The 14,293-nt window shown below is 46.7% G+C and overlaps 1 protein-coding gene across 4 annotated transcripts in view; it reads right to left on the bottom strand.

The window, feature by feature from the left end:
• The window catches only part of ARHGAP36 (Rho GTPase activating protein 36), a 31,566-nt gene that overhangs the window by 6,632 nt on the left and 10,641 nt on the right, over window positions 1–14,293 (bottom strand). For 2 of the 4 annotated variants that reach the window (XM_058536721.1, XM_058536724.1), the window contains exons 2-3: window positions 1,408–1,566; window positions 93–158 (exon numbers count right to left, since the gene is read on the bottom strand). In XM_058536721.1, the coding sequence (XP_058392704.1) occupies window positions 93–158; window positions 1,408–1,566 (225 nt within the window). Of the gene's footprint in view, window positions 1–92; window positions 159–1,407; window positions 1,661–11,866; window positions 11,971–14,293 lie in introns of those variants that run through there. The other 2 variants (XM_058536722.1, XM_058536723.1) reach the window with 2 other exon arrangements.

The raw sequence follows: 14,293 nt of genomic DNA, 5'->3' as shown, positions 1-14,293 counted from the left end.
GGGCACCGCCCAGCCTCTAGTAGCTAGGGGCACAATACAGGAGGGATGCAGCATTCCATTTCTTTCCTAAGGAAAGTACGAGAGCCCCTCACCCCTCTCTTGTCCTCTCAGAATCAGAAACCACTTCTCCAAGGTGTTTGGACGGTCGATAGGTAGAGCTATGGGAAGAGAAAAAGAAAAGACACGCACACTCACACAAATAGGATTTGATAAGAGACTAAAACATCACAATGCATTGATCCGCAGGAATTGGGTGTGTGTGAGGGAAGCAAACAGCTCTGTCCAGTCCGTGAAAAGTGTTTTGCTTTCTCTCAGCCTCAGTTTCCCCGTTTGATAACGGGACAAATATTATCTACCACATATTAGACTCCAAGAATTTAACCAAAACAGAGAATCTAATGCGCCGCGTGCGCACCGCGCGTCTTTTTACGCGCCAGTAGTAGCTCAACACAACGCTTAAAACATAAATCTCGGGGTTCTGAGGTGCTCGGACGGTGCAACAGGCAAGGGGAGGGGCTACGCCTGCGGCGCCACTGAGAGTAGGGGTGGCCAAGTTACTGCGGGCGCGCTTGCACCCGGGATGCCATCAGCTCCCCACGCTGCGGCGGGAGTAGGGGCAACACCCCCTCTCCCGGAGCCCCGACCCCCGCACCTGCTTGCGGGATCTCCTCGACCTTTGCTTCGCTCATCTCAGACTGTGCCCGCCGCGCGCGCCTAGCGAACCTGCCGCCCTCTGCACTTTTCAATACTGCAGGGGAGCCCCTCGGCCCACGCGACTCTCTCCCTCCTCCCCTCAGCTGCAGAATCTGCGCCTGCACTCCCGAGACCCCTGGCACGCTCGAATCCCGCCCAGTACTTCCTCCCGCTCCCTCTACTGCAGCCAGCCGAGGTGGGCAGCGCTCACAGCGCACCTCCCGCCACGCTCCCCTCGCCCGCACGGCCCTACCGCTCCACGCCGGGATTGGCGCGTGTCTCTCTCCCAGTGTCTCGCTCTCTCTCTTTACTCTCCATCTCTCAACTGCTCTGTCTCTGTCCGTCCCAGTCCCCTCTCAGAGTGTCTCTCTGCGCCTCCGTCTCCCTCTGAGCTGTTCTCGCATCGCACCTGGTGCGTCTTTCTCTTCACCTGTCCTCTGTCCACCTGTCTGTCTCTGACATCTGCCTGTCTGTCTTACTGCCCCACAAGCCCCCAGGCTTCGACCCAACTCAACTAATCTTCACCTCTTCCGCAATTCAACAAACACCCTTCAACTCCCACTTCCTCAGTTCTCCAGGCGCCAGGAGAACCGACCAGGTCTGAGACTAGGCACAAGCCCCTCCCACCGTCCTGGACCCCCAACTTGTCCAGTCCCGTCCGAGGGGGTCCACTCGCCCCAAGGCGAGGACGCCACACTCCGGGGTACTGCTCACCTCTGTCAGGTTTGAATTCAGAGAGGAAATGTCTGGCCACGAGTTCGTGGTAAGCAGTCTCTTGCAGCTTCAGACGCTCCAGCTCCGAAAGACTGTGTATCGATATCATCTTGGTCCTGCGGTCCGGGTTGTGTCCTGGGGCTCCTCCCAGGACGTTCACTAAAAAAATGAAGGCGGACAACAACAGCAAAGGGGGCATGATTCTGGGGCACAGTGTCCTTGCTGCCTTCACAAAAGGAATGCAGCCACCCATTCTGGAATCGGATGATTATCAAGGCTGCATCATCCAATTGTCACTGGACCTGGTGGAGGGAACTATGGGGGGAAGGGTGGTAGAGGGGGAGGGAAAACTGGGAGGCGGCTTCACCCTCAAGCAGAGCTGCCTCTGGTAGCTTTTTAAAAAAAACCCAACTTAAAAAAAATCAGCTCTGAACCAACAGTCCAGAAAAGAGAAAACCTAATTAGGCAAAAAAAAAAAAAGATTTTAAAAAACCCCAACCAACTTTACTCACAATTATAAATTGCCCATTGAGACAAGAATAAGGTAATATTTTCCATTAATTAATGAGAACATTGATGGGGTTTATTTTTAGTTTTAAATGATAATAATGCTGTCTAGGTTGAGTGAAATGGGCACATTCATCTAGGTTAGGAGTACTGTAAATTTGTACAACTCTTCCAGAAAGCAAACTGGACACATGAATCTGGAGCCAAAAATCATCCCCAGGCCCTTTGACCCAGTAATTCCCCTTCTAGGAATCTATCCTAATGAAATCTCCCTACAGACAGGAAAAACCAAATGTACATGACCCATAACAGTAAAAAATTAAGGGAAAAAAAGCTAGTCCAGCAATGAGACTAGTTAGTTATATAAATTATGGAATGGGCTCAGTATGGAAAATTATGCAATCATTAAAGTGATGTTTACAAAGAGATTTTAAAAAACAAATACAAAATACAGAATTATTTTAATTACGAATACAACTATGTGAAGAAAAGCATGCATAAAAATAAAAGACTGAAAGAAATGCACCCAAATACTAACAATATCTGTATTAAGTGGTGGAATTTTGTTTGCCTGTTATCTATTTACCAAAAATTGTGCAACTTGATTATATTATTTTTTCATGACAAATCATCAGTTTGTACCAAAATAAACATCATTTCCAGGCCATTTCTAGTGAGATTTCTTATACAGGATTGGTGATCAGAGAGAACTTATTGTCTTAGTGTACTGGCAAACCTATTTTACGTGTCCCTTCTCCATGGTGCCCACCATCTCATACTGCTCCCAGGCTGCATCGGATCCCCCAGTGGGGATCTCCCTGGACCCCACGTAGCATCCTTTCCTTTATTATTCATTTGTTCTTTCATTGATTCATTAAAAAAAAAAGAAACCTATATTATGTCCACTTTGCGCCTGGCACTAAAGTTTCACATATGAGCAAGATAATATTACTCCTTTCATAAAGGATTTAACAGTGCAGTGAAGGAGATACACAGGTTAGCAACAATTTACAAAATCTTGTGATAAGTCAATTGGCCAAAATATAAACGAAGTACTGTGAGAGCAGAAAGGAGGAAACAACAAAGTGGGCCTGGAGACAGTGTGGGGGGAGCGTCCAGAAAGAGAGAATAGCTTGTGCAAAGGCAGAGAGATGGGAGAGAGGTTATTATATTCTTAAAGCTGTATAAAAGGGATGGAAGGAGATAACTCTGGATAGGCAGGGATGAGCTCATGAACGGCCCTGTAAGCCATGTTAAGGAGCTGGACTTTCTCCTGAAAGCAACAGGGAACTACTGCAAGGCTTTAATTGGGGAGTGACAGAGTCAGAGCTGCGGCTTGGAAAAATCGCAGAGAGGAATGAAAAGCCTGGTTTGGGTAAACAGCATGAAGTAGGTAGATCAGCCAAGAGGCAAGAGATGCTGACACAAGTCAGTGTCACTGGGGCTGGAGCAGGGGTGGATTTTATGGGTAGAATTGACAGGACTTGGAATTTTTTGTTGTAATGGAAAGGAAAGAATTTAGGATAGCTCGAAGTTTATGGTTTGGGTGAGCCTGTAGATGCTGGTTCTTGACAGAGAAGATAATTTGGGACATGGGGAACTAAACTCTTTGACAAGAAGGGAAATGGTTACATGCCACTTTTCTGAGCTCCCCTTTCCCATGGAGTTTTATGATAATATTCTATATATTATCTGGGGGGGGGGGGAGAGCTTAAATTCCAAAGATCAGGTAATGCTGCTTTGAGAGAGAAAAGGTAGGTAGGAGTTTATCATTCAATAATCTATATAAATGAGCTCTGTCCAAACAAAAAATCCCACCCTTCTTTTGCTTCCAAAATTCTCTTTTGCCCACCTTCCTTAATGGCCAAATTCACACGTCAGAAATAAATGCTTGCCGGATAACTGAAGTGCAGTATGAGAAAGGATGAGGAGTCTTTCTATGCCTTTTGAACTGAGCTAAAAGGAAAATCCATAGCATAGATTTTTTTAAAGCTCCTTCAACTGCAAAGCATCATCTCCTGGACCCATAGTGAATGTCTAAGCCCAACCACCAAACTACATCCACAAAATGACCACTTTAACCAAAGGCGCACACACAGCCCCTAACCACAGTCCCAGACTAAGTCTCTAGCAATCCCCCATTCAGGTCCAGAACCTATTAGCCAAGGGTCTCATCCTGACACACACAGCCTAGCTCTGGCTTAATTTTTCTGACATCACTCCCCCTCTCCCCTTGCCCCAATTCAGACATTTTTATACCTGTTTTGGAGTTGCAGCTATTTCTTCTTGCTGAGGCTTACCAGATCTGGTCATCCAAAGAGTATAGCTGGCTTTTTCACGCAAAAATCAAGATGAAAATCAATCCCTCTTCCCCCCCCCCAAATAAGGTAAGAACAAATAAGAAAGCCTCAAAACAACACCAGCCAAAAAAAGAGAGAGAGAAAAGCCTTTGAGAGATGAGTCAGCCTAGATGCTTACAATTCCGAAAGAAATCAAAGGCCTTAGAATAAACCGTTTGTCATTGCCTCCTGCTCAAAGATACGGGGCTAAACTTAAGAGCAATCATATGCTGCAGTTATGCCAGCAAAATTGACACTGTCTTGCTTTCCTTCAACCCTCTCAAGGCACCAGTAGAATACAGGATAGAAGCAGAGTTAGGAAGGCCAGTATGCCCAGACAAGAAGCAGATAGGCAGGGTGGGGAGGGAGAACAAGTAAGCAGCCTTCAACACTATGAGAGAGGCACATAACAGGTTCTTGAGATTTGAATACTTGTCCTCAGGCCTGACTTTCCAAACTGAACACAAAACGAGGCTCCTCACAGGGAACAAGGTGCCAGGAGACCTCTCTTCCTCCAAAATGACTTCTCCTTCCCCATTCAGGATGCCCTGACACTGGCCTGAAGTGACCATGACATCAAAAGGATACTCAGGAAGGACCATGAAAGCAAGCCCTCTCAGTTTCAGCCTAGAATTCAAGACATTTGCAAAAACAATATCCTTAGACAAATATCTGTAGTGGCCACTGGAGTTAGAGATAAAGAGAACTGAGTTCAAAGCCAAGCTTTACAATTTCTCAGCTGTGTGACCTTAGTAAAGTCGGTTGAATCCTCTGAGCCTCAGTGACTTCCTCTACAAAATGGGGAAATTATGCAGTACCCATATTAGCAGTTGTGTGAGAATTAAATGAATAACGTATGTGTGATATTTAGCATTGGTTTTTAATAAACACATTGATATTGAAGATTCTTTGCAGAGGGCCTGATTTTACCAGAAAATATCAAGTTTCAAAAATGTAATTACATAAAATTAGAATTTGTATCAATGCATCCAATGACTTACTCTGTTCAATCACTACTAAATCTGAAGTAAATTAAAACAGGTAAGAGATCTTGGGAGATTGTCGAGAATAGATCTTTCTTCTTCAATCTCCAGTGCATCAGGGTATATAAAAAAATCATCTTAAAAATTTTAGAAGAACTAACGGCATAGGTCAATTTTTCAAATGCTATTACTCAGATTAGTAAAATGCCTATGTCTCAAAATTTATTTCTCTTTCAAATCATCCAATTTTACAGTGTGAGTAGCAAAAGAACATATAATTTTATTTGGGTCAGTAAAGGGGCTAGGATATTAGCAGATACCAAGAGAGAGAATTTGAACAAAGAGCAGAGGACCACCCAAATCAAGTGTCCAGTAAAACAAAAAGGGGAAACACACATGAATGGCATCAAGCTTGTTCCTCACGTCCTCTCAAAATGCATGGCACAGATGGAGAAACAAATTAACGTCAGAAAGGTCACTCTCTTCGACATTGTGAGGACAGAAATGCTTTCAGCTAGGCATAAATCCACAGCCTTCACAATTTGGAGGACTAATTTACTCCATTGCCCCCATCAAATAGGTAGGGATGGCACAGTGCTCACTAATAAACACCTATGAGAAAAAAAAGCAGGGACTGCACTGATGCCATTGTTTGCTTCCTTATAAATTAGGCACTTTACTGTACCATCAGAATTTTGCTCCAAACCTCTGAGAGCTCCTCAGAGTTTGAGAAATTGATAGTGGACAGGGCTGGGTGCCCAGAAGGTATAGCATCTATGTTATTCAAATGTCTACAGGCAGGGACAATGGATAAAGACACCTTCATTAATATATCACAACATGGGAAAGAGATATGGGTCTCTGGATAAAAACATTTGGGCACCAATTTGGTCTGCTGGTACATTACCTCACTCATCCCTGAGCATTAATGAGTTAGCCTTTAAGTCATTATCCCATAACCTCCATTTCAGCAAAGGCTGCAGTTGTGATGAACAAAATGGCTCATTTTATCCTGTGCAGTGATGATGCCCCAAGATAATTAAATTTGGGGACAGCATTCTTTAGTATGTGGAGTCAGCCCATCGTGTCATAGCAGAAGCTCATAAACTGGAGGTAGTACTATTAAAATATATTGACGAAAGCTCTGGCTTCAAAAAAGGAATGTTTCAGGAACTGCTTAGAATGAATGAATCAGTGATAGAAGGGACTTAGCCATCACCTAGTCCAAAGCCTCCATTCTACAGTTCAGAAGACTGAGATTCAGAGAGGGACAGGGGTTTGCCCAAGGCCAAACAGCAATTTGACAGCAGAGTCTAGACAAGAACCCAGTTCTTCTCAGTCCTAGGTCTCTTTCCACTGCCCCATCCGTCTTTGCTCTTAATAGCTGCAAAATAATGCATAGCTAAATAATGAAATCAAAAGAATGGACACATAATCAAAGCCTGATTCCATAAGCCAGGGGAGGTCTTAGCCAAAGGCAGACGGCCACCACAAATTACAACCTCTTTGTAAAACAAGTACAGTTGTCATTCTACAGATCATGGGATGCCCTTTTTAAATTTTATTGACAAAAGAAACAACTCAAGTGCAGGATGGTGAAAGGCAATCTTTATGCTATAAACATCCCAAAGGGTAGTGTAAACAAGGCAACATGACATCAAATGCAACAAGATGTAGATAGTCTCACTATTATCTGCAGTATGTGTCAGAGTGCATAATAGTGCTGGCATCACAAGCTGTGTCACCGTTTATCTTTTTTTTTCCTTTCGGTTGCTGCTTCTATTACGTCGTGGCAGAAAAAGTAAAAAAATAAGATGTTCCATCAATAGGAGGTAAAATTTTTTTAAGGCCTAATTTGTCTCGTGCTTTTCATTTTCTCAAAAGCTTTCCATATGTCCATTATCTCCAGACCATAGCACACAGTAGGTGTTCAATAAGTGTTTGTTGGGTGAATCATAGGATTATAAACTCTAAGGGTTTTGAGAGACTATAAAGGTCTTGTAATTAAAACAGCTATTCATGATTCATGGATAAATGAATCATGCCACTTTATTCTCACAACAACCCCTGCGAAAGAGGCAGGTTGGGTATTATGTTTCCCCATTTTACAGATAACAACAAACTAGGGTTCTGGAGAGGTTGTGACTTACCTGAAGTTGCACAAAAATGCCATGGAGGAATATGATCTGGGAACCAGCTGTCCCTACCTATCCTCAGGCCAGGTCTTGCCCTTCCCACCAAACTATGGTATTTCTTGGTATTCATCACCACATCTGCTGCCTGGAACCGGGAGAGTCGGAATCAAGACTACTTTCTTTCCTAAGGAGGTGGCTGGATTTTTGAGGTCTTATTTATACACACTATTCTTGAGAAATGAGAATGAAGGTAGATGATGGATAGATGGATAGATAGACAGATAGATAGATGATAGATAGATCTAGAGACACAGATAAATTTAGTCTTTGAAAAAGACTATTATGAAAGGTAGAGGAGAGGAATCAATAGAGGAGAAATGCATCAACAGCCCTGTGTATTCCTGCCACCACATCTCTCACACTAGCACCCCCCCCAAGCTGACAGCATCGCATCCTAAAAAGGTCTTAAGATATGGACTAGAACTTAGGTTCAAATCCCAGCCTCACAACCCATAAGTTCACACATTCACCAACCCAGTGACTTGTAGCAAATTATCACACTTTTCTGAACGTTAGTTCCATCACCTTACAAAATAAGAATTATGATATCTATTAGGTGTGGCTATGGTAAAGATTAAATAAAAGATGGGATGGAATGAAAGAATCCTCCAAAGGAAAGAATCCTCTGTACCAAGGAGAGGAATTGCCCCCCAAAATTCCTGAGAGTCAAATTTGAGAGGAAGACTCAGCAGAAATGCTACTATCTGGAATGAGGCAGATAGTGACCCCATTGAAGAATGCTCTTGCACCATTCTTTGAAGGTGAAAATGGGTACTCACCACCTGTCAGCAGGAAGCACACTTTCAGAGGGGATGAGTTGAACTGTTTCTTCACTGGGTCTTTCATGATCTGAGATGCAAGGCAGCTAACTGTGGGGGTTGGGGGATTAGTCTAGGCTCTGAAATGTAGAAAAAAGTTAACTGGCCCACAAAAGGGATTAACTCCCTACCTTTGGCTTCCTCAGCACAGTGTGCAAGCCATATATGCTACGGATGGTGGAGGAAAGAGGGGAGCCATCTGGAGTGGAAAGCCCCAGTTCCTGACCTTGGAATCTTGCAGCCTTGTTGGAAGTCACATAAATGTCAGGAGTCTGAAGGACTATCAAGAAAGGCCCATGGGTCTAACATCATCCTTACCTGCACTAATTTAAATACATTTCCTCTCTTTTGTTCCTTTAAGGAACATTAAGAATTGACTATTTCCTCAGGTCCACCAGCACTGGGCAGACCCTTACTCAGCTGTAGGTTTTTAGTACGCACTCAGTAAACTCTGATTTATTTTTCCCTTCTCAACTCCCCTTCCCCCCAAGCCCCCCTCTTTAAGACACACTCCCTTTCAGACACACATACCCTCTCTCACAGTCATCCATACACACATGCATCTTCATGCTGTCTCACATATGCATTATTACACACACACACACACACACACACACACACACAGAATAGACCTCTCTGATGTATTGACTACAACAGAGGGAAAGAGAGAAGTGAGACTTTGGATTAAATGGACAGCCATCAAGCATTTGTCCCTCCAGACCACAGCTGGGGCTTCTACAGAGTGCGCATGAGAGAGAAAAGACCAATGGGGATACTCCCCCAAACCACGACAGAGGCCCATCAAGGAAACCTTCAGAATCTGTGCTGAGAGCTACCACTCTTTCATCTTTGTGCCCCCACCCGCTCCTGCTTCTCCTCTCCTTTGATTTTATCTTCCCCAACAAGCATCCAATTTTCTGCCAGTTTTCTTTTTCAAAATCCTGTCTGAGTGGCTGTCATAGGGAATTGGGGCTGTGGGAGATATTTTCTCGGTAGCTTTCATGATAGAAATGGTATTTTAAAACTACATTAAAATAACCACATTTTTAAAAGTATCAGTGTCTGTCTGCCTGCCTGCCTGTCTACCTACCTATATATCCCGCTTCAAAATCAGACCACTGTCTTGGCTATGATGGAGTGAAAAAAGCCCTAGACCAGGAGTCAGGAGGCCTGCCTAGTTATTAAGCAGCTGAGTGGTCTTGGGCAAGTCGGTGAGCATCTCCAAGCCCGAACACACCCAGCGTAATTTATTATTACCCTGTTTATGTAAGATCACGGTAGAGACAAAGCCCTCACGTCTGCAGAGTCCTTGATTCTTCTAGAAGACTTAGCCAACTCCAGGACACAGGGCCACGCTGCTGCCGTCCCGTCCGTAGCTGGAAAGAGAGAGCGCCCCCGCCCCTCCAAGCCTACGGGCACTGGAGTGCGGGGTGGCGGGGGGAGTGTATCTAACCGGGTCTCCCTCTCCCTCCCTACTGGAGCCCCAGCCCGGCTGCTGGCCCTTGACCCAGAGCTGGGTGTCGGCGGAGGGAGAGGGAGTGGGGGAGGAAGAGAGGGACGGGAACCGGCCCGCCGCGGACTTTGTGCCCTCCGCCTCAAAGGGTTGTCCTGGGCCTCTGGCTGCCACTGTGCTGCAGAGCGCGGCCTCCAGGCTGGGTTGCGACACGCGCGTCCCGTCCCTATGTGGCTCAAGAGAGCGCAGAACCTGCAAAGTTAAACAAAGCCCCGCGGCGCGCAAAGACCACTGTCCGCTGCCTGCCCGCGCTGAGAATTCGAAAAATTAAATCATTCTTGCATGCTCTAGGTTTGAGCCATTGAACGTGCAAACCTGGGCAACTTGTTTAACACTCACAGGCTTCCTCTCCCTCCCTCCCTCACGTCGGAACCTTCAGTTGGAGTGCCCTCACCTCCCACTCTAGCCCCTCAAGGGGCTGCACTCAGGCCCCTGGATCCCTGCCCCTGCACTACCTCTTGGCGATTCTCCTGGTCCGGCCAGGCAATAAGTGACTGCGTGACCCGCTGGTCAGTCCTGCGGCGCTGCCTGTCCTGGGACGAGCTGCAGGCGCTGCGAGCACTTAGCTCTGCCGCTCAGATTCCCCCACTCTCTGTAAAGCCTTCAGCGATGGGGCAGGGGCTGATTCATAGCAATTTTCCACGCAGCAGCCAGCTCAGTGCCTTACGCATACCTGTTTGCTAAATTCCCTGGGCTACTCCCACTGTTTCTCATTGTACCCCACAATCTTCTCTCCCTTTATTCTAAGCTGATCTTTCCAAGATTCAGCCCAAGGGTCCCTTCCTCTGAGTGCTCCGAATTTCCCCTCCCCTGGCCATGCCACAGGATCTCACATTACAGGTGAAGGAAAGGCAGAAGAGGAGGTTCAGATAGCCAAGAAACTTACCAAAGGACACAGAGCTAATTAGTGGCAGAGCCAAGAGGAAGGCCTATGACTCCTGGATCCCAGCTCAGCACACTTTTTGTTACCCCTCATTGCTTCCCTTCTGCCCTGACTTGTATAGCATTGGAGGGCAGGCAACATCCCTGTCGGCCCTTTGCACACAAGAACTGCACAAGGAACAACCCACTCCCCTCCTCGCCTCACTCTTCCTGCTGCTTCTTTCTCATCTTTTCCAGGGCCTCTGCTCTTCCAAACTCAGACAAAAAGATCATTTTGTTCAAAGTTCAGCAAGAGCAAACAGAAGCTGACTTCACAAAGTCCTCTATGCATCTGGATGAGAATGGTCTCAGCAACCTCCCCCCCCCAACACACACACACACATGCACGCACATTGCTACAGTCTTCATCTTTCTTTTTCTATCCTCTTGGCACCTGGAGAAGTCAGAAGGCCATTTACATCTGCCCAAACCATCTTATCTTCTAACACCTCTTCCAGAAATGCCTTCTTCTAATCTGCAGCCCAACAATCATATACACATCACTGTTCAACCAAGCAAAAATATATCATTCACAAACACTAAATATTCTCATCTGAGGCGACAAGGGCAATATGGGTTATAAATGCAAGCTCTCAAGTGGGGAAAATTTCAAATACACAATTACACCCCTTCCCAATTGAATTTTCTCCTCTATTGAAAGAAGTAAATGGACAAAGGGAGAGTGTTGCTGACACAAAGGGACAGGAATGGAAAAGAAAGAGCAGAGGAGAGTCAAGAATGTCAGAGACTATGGGTGAGTCCGGCAAGAGGCAAGCAGAGGGAAGCAGAGCCTGGCAAAGGAGAAAAGGAAGGGGGGGTTGGGGGGGGTGAGGGAATTGGGGGGGGAGTGGGGGCGTTGGGGGGGTCCAGAGGGCAGCTGCTGACTCCAGGCATACATAGGTACAGGGGCAGCCCCAGAAAACATGGATTTATACTCCAAAGGCTCAAAGATGTGGCTTTTAGGGACCTGGATTGGAAATAAGATCCAGAAGCCCAGTGGCAAGTCTCTCTTAACCCTTTGTGAAGGGAGAGAGCTTCTGGCTCTCGCAGCAGCATTGGTGGCGCTCTTTTCACTTTAAGTACCACCTCACCATCGTCACTACAACAAAGATGCCCTCTTCCCCTCCTCCTCCCTCTCCACCACTCCCCCCTACGCCCCAAGCAGTAATTAAATAAATCTTACCAAACACAGGAATGTAATTTGAATGTTGAGGATGGTTTTCCCTTCCATTGAAGGAAAGGATCTCTCCCTCTCCTCCTGCTGAAAATGGGCTGGGTGCTGCCCCTTTATACATTCTAGAGCACCAGATCAAGAGAGGGGGAGAAAGAGAAGGAGCAGCAGTTTGAGGCTGGTCCAATTTGTCCCTGGCATCCTCTGTCTCTCTTTCTCCTGTTGGGTTTTTCTGCAGCCCCTCCTTCTAGCCCTGGCAGCTCTGCTCCCCTTCCTCACTGCAGCATCTTGCAGCCAGTTCTCCCATTCTTGTGATAAGGACTAATATTGGGGTGCATCCTCCTGGTGATGTTTGCTTTCTAATGTGGGATCTTAGACTGATATGTCAGGGAAAGATTTGAGTTGGGGGTGGGTGGGTGTCACAGAAGATGAAAAGAGAAACCCATCCAGGTAGCCATCCTGTGTTGCTTGCTGGGAAAGCAACACAGGTTGCACTAGATGCAACTGGGAGACGTGATTTGAACCTGAGTGCATAGGGAGCCAATTTAGGCAGAGGAGTGGCAGGTTGTTGGCTTGGGTTACAGTGATTGCCTTGGTAACATAAATACATAAAGACCACATGATATATTAGAGAGAAGGTAGATGACTGATTATCACTCAGCCTCAGTTTTCTCAACTGCAAAATAAGGGAATAAATGCTCACCTCATAGCACTGTGGGAAAGTGTGAAATAACATCAGTAAAGTGCTTAGCACAAGGCCTGGCACAGATCCCCTTGCCCCCTTAACTTCCTTCTGGTGTTGGGCAGAGGAAGGAAAAGGGCTTGCCCAAGGTAACACAGCAAGTAGCGGAGTCAGGATTGGAACCCAGGTCTCCCAAACATCCCCCCAAGAAGGGTGCTTTCCACTCCACTTCCTTCTCTAAGTGGGCTGCCAAGGCTCTCCTTCAGGACTTGGCTGGGGTGCACGAGGGGAGGCGCGTCAGGAGCTGACTCTATGCATGTGTATATAGGCACTCGATCACTTAGTCGCAGCCTCAAGGGCTCTTCTTCCATCCCTCTTCTCATCATCACTCAGGTAATCTCCCCATGCCATCTTGGACTGATTCATTACCACTTTAGTGCCACCTCTGCTGCCCAACTCTGAGACAGTGACTCACCCTCTAGCTGGCCAGGGTCTCTCCCCTCCAGGAAAAAGACTTTCTTCTTAATTGACTGCAGAAGTCTCAGCCACAGTGAGACAATGCCCTTCCAGGCAGGCTTAGAGCTGGAGGGCTTTGAGGAGGAATGGAATAGCCCCCTGTCTAAAAGCCACTGCCCTTCATCCCCACAGTGCTTGGGGTGCTGCTATTGGAGCCTTCTCTCTAGATTCCTTATGATAACTCCTTATGTGTTCTCAAGTCTCAGTGTTTCCAAGGGATTTCACCCAGGGCATCACTTTGCCGCATGTATACTGCCTGTGCTGTGTCTGGCACTGTGCTAGGCACTGGCGAGACGTAAGGTAAGAGGAGATGTCCGTGGCACCCAATGAGTGTTCACTACAAATTAAAAAAAAAAATTAACGTAGCAACTTGGAAAGGGGGAGAAGAATGCAGGGGTGAGTAAATTAGGAAGTCCCTGGGAGGGGTGGAGGTGATGGGCAGAATGAGCTCACTTCAGCCCCAAGGATTGGGTTTGTGACCTGGAATTTCTTGTGGCTAGTGAGTGGCATCACTAAAATCACTGGTGCAGGCATTTTTCTTAAACACAGCACATTGATTACGAAATTGAATGTTAACTGAACCCCTGTGCATCCTCTGCCTTTCCGGCCTGGCTTGGGGGCATCATCTGGTGCCCACGTCTCCCTCCCAGCCTCTGATCCCTCCTTCCCCAAACGCCCAAATCTTTATGTTTGATGAGAGTGAGGGAGAGGAAGAAGGAAAAGAGGAGGAAGGAATGGAAGGGAATGGACATCTTTAGGATTTTAACTGAGATAAGCACTTTACATATGTTTCCTCCTTTAACCTTCACAACCACCCCGTGACCAAGCCAGTGACTTGCCAAGGTAGTCAGCTACGAAGTGGCAGAGCTGGGGTTCGAACCTAGAATGACTCCGAAGCCTGTGCACTTTGCACCGGAAGGCGCTTTACACATGCGCTGCAGCGGGTGAGGGGGCGTCCTCTTGCTCCACGTCCTTCACCTACTGTCCATCTCAACAGAAAGGAGGCAAGCTGAAGACAGGAGCCAGATGGTCATCTGGCCGCGGAGAATTCTGGAGTGACCCCTGTAGCCCGCTACAGTGGGAGGGGACCTCAGAGTTTCCCCTAAAACTTTCCCAAGAGCTACGCCGCTAGAAGTGCAAAGCACCTTCGGCGCCTCTACCGCCCCCTGCCGCTGGTGGCTCCCCGAGCAAAGGCCACTGTTCTCAGGAGGGCTTGTGTGCTGAGGAGAAAGCTCACCGAC

The sequence above is a fragment of the Diceros bicornis genome, chromosome X (genome assembly GCF_020826845.1).
Source record: "Diceros bicornis minor isolate mBicDic1 chromosome X, mDicBic1.mat.cur, whole genome shotgun sequence".
Taxonomy (NCBI): Eukaryota; Metazoa; Chordata; class Mammalia; order Perissodactyla; family Rhinocerotidae; genus Diceros; species Diceros bicornis.
This window is presented reverse-complemented; position numbering and strand designations above follow the sequence as displayed.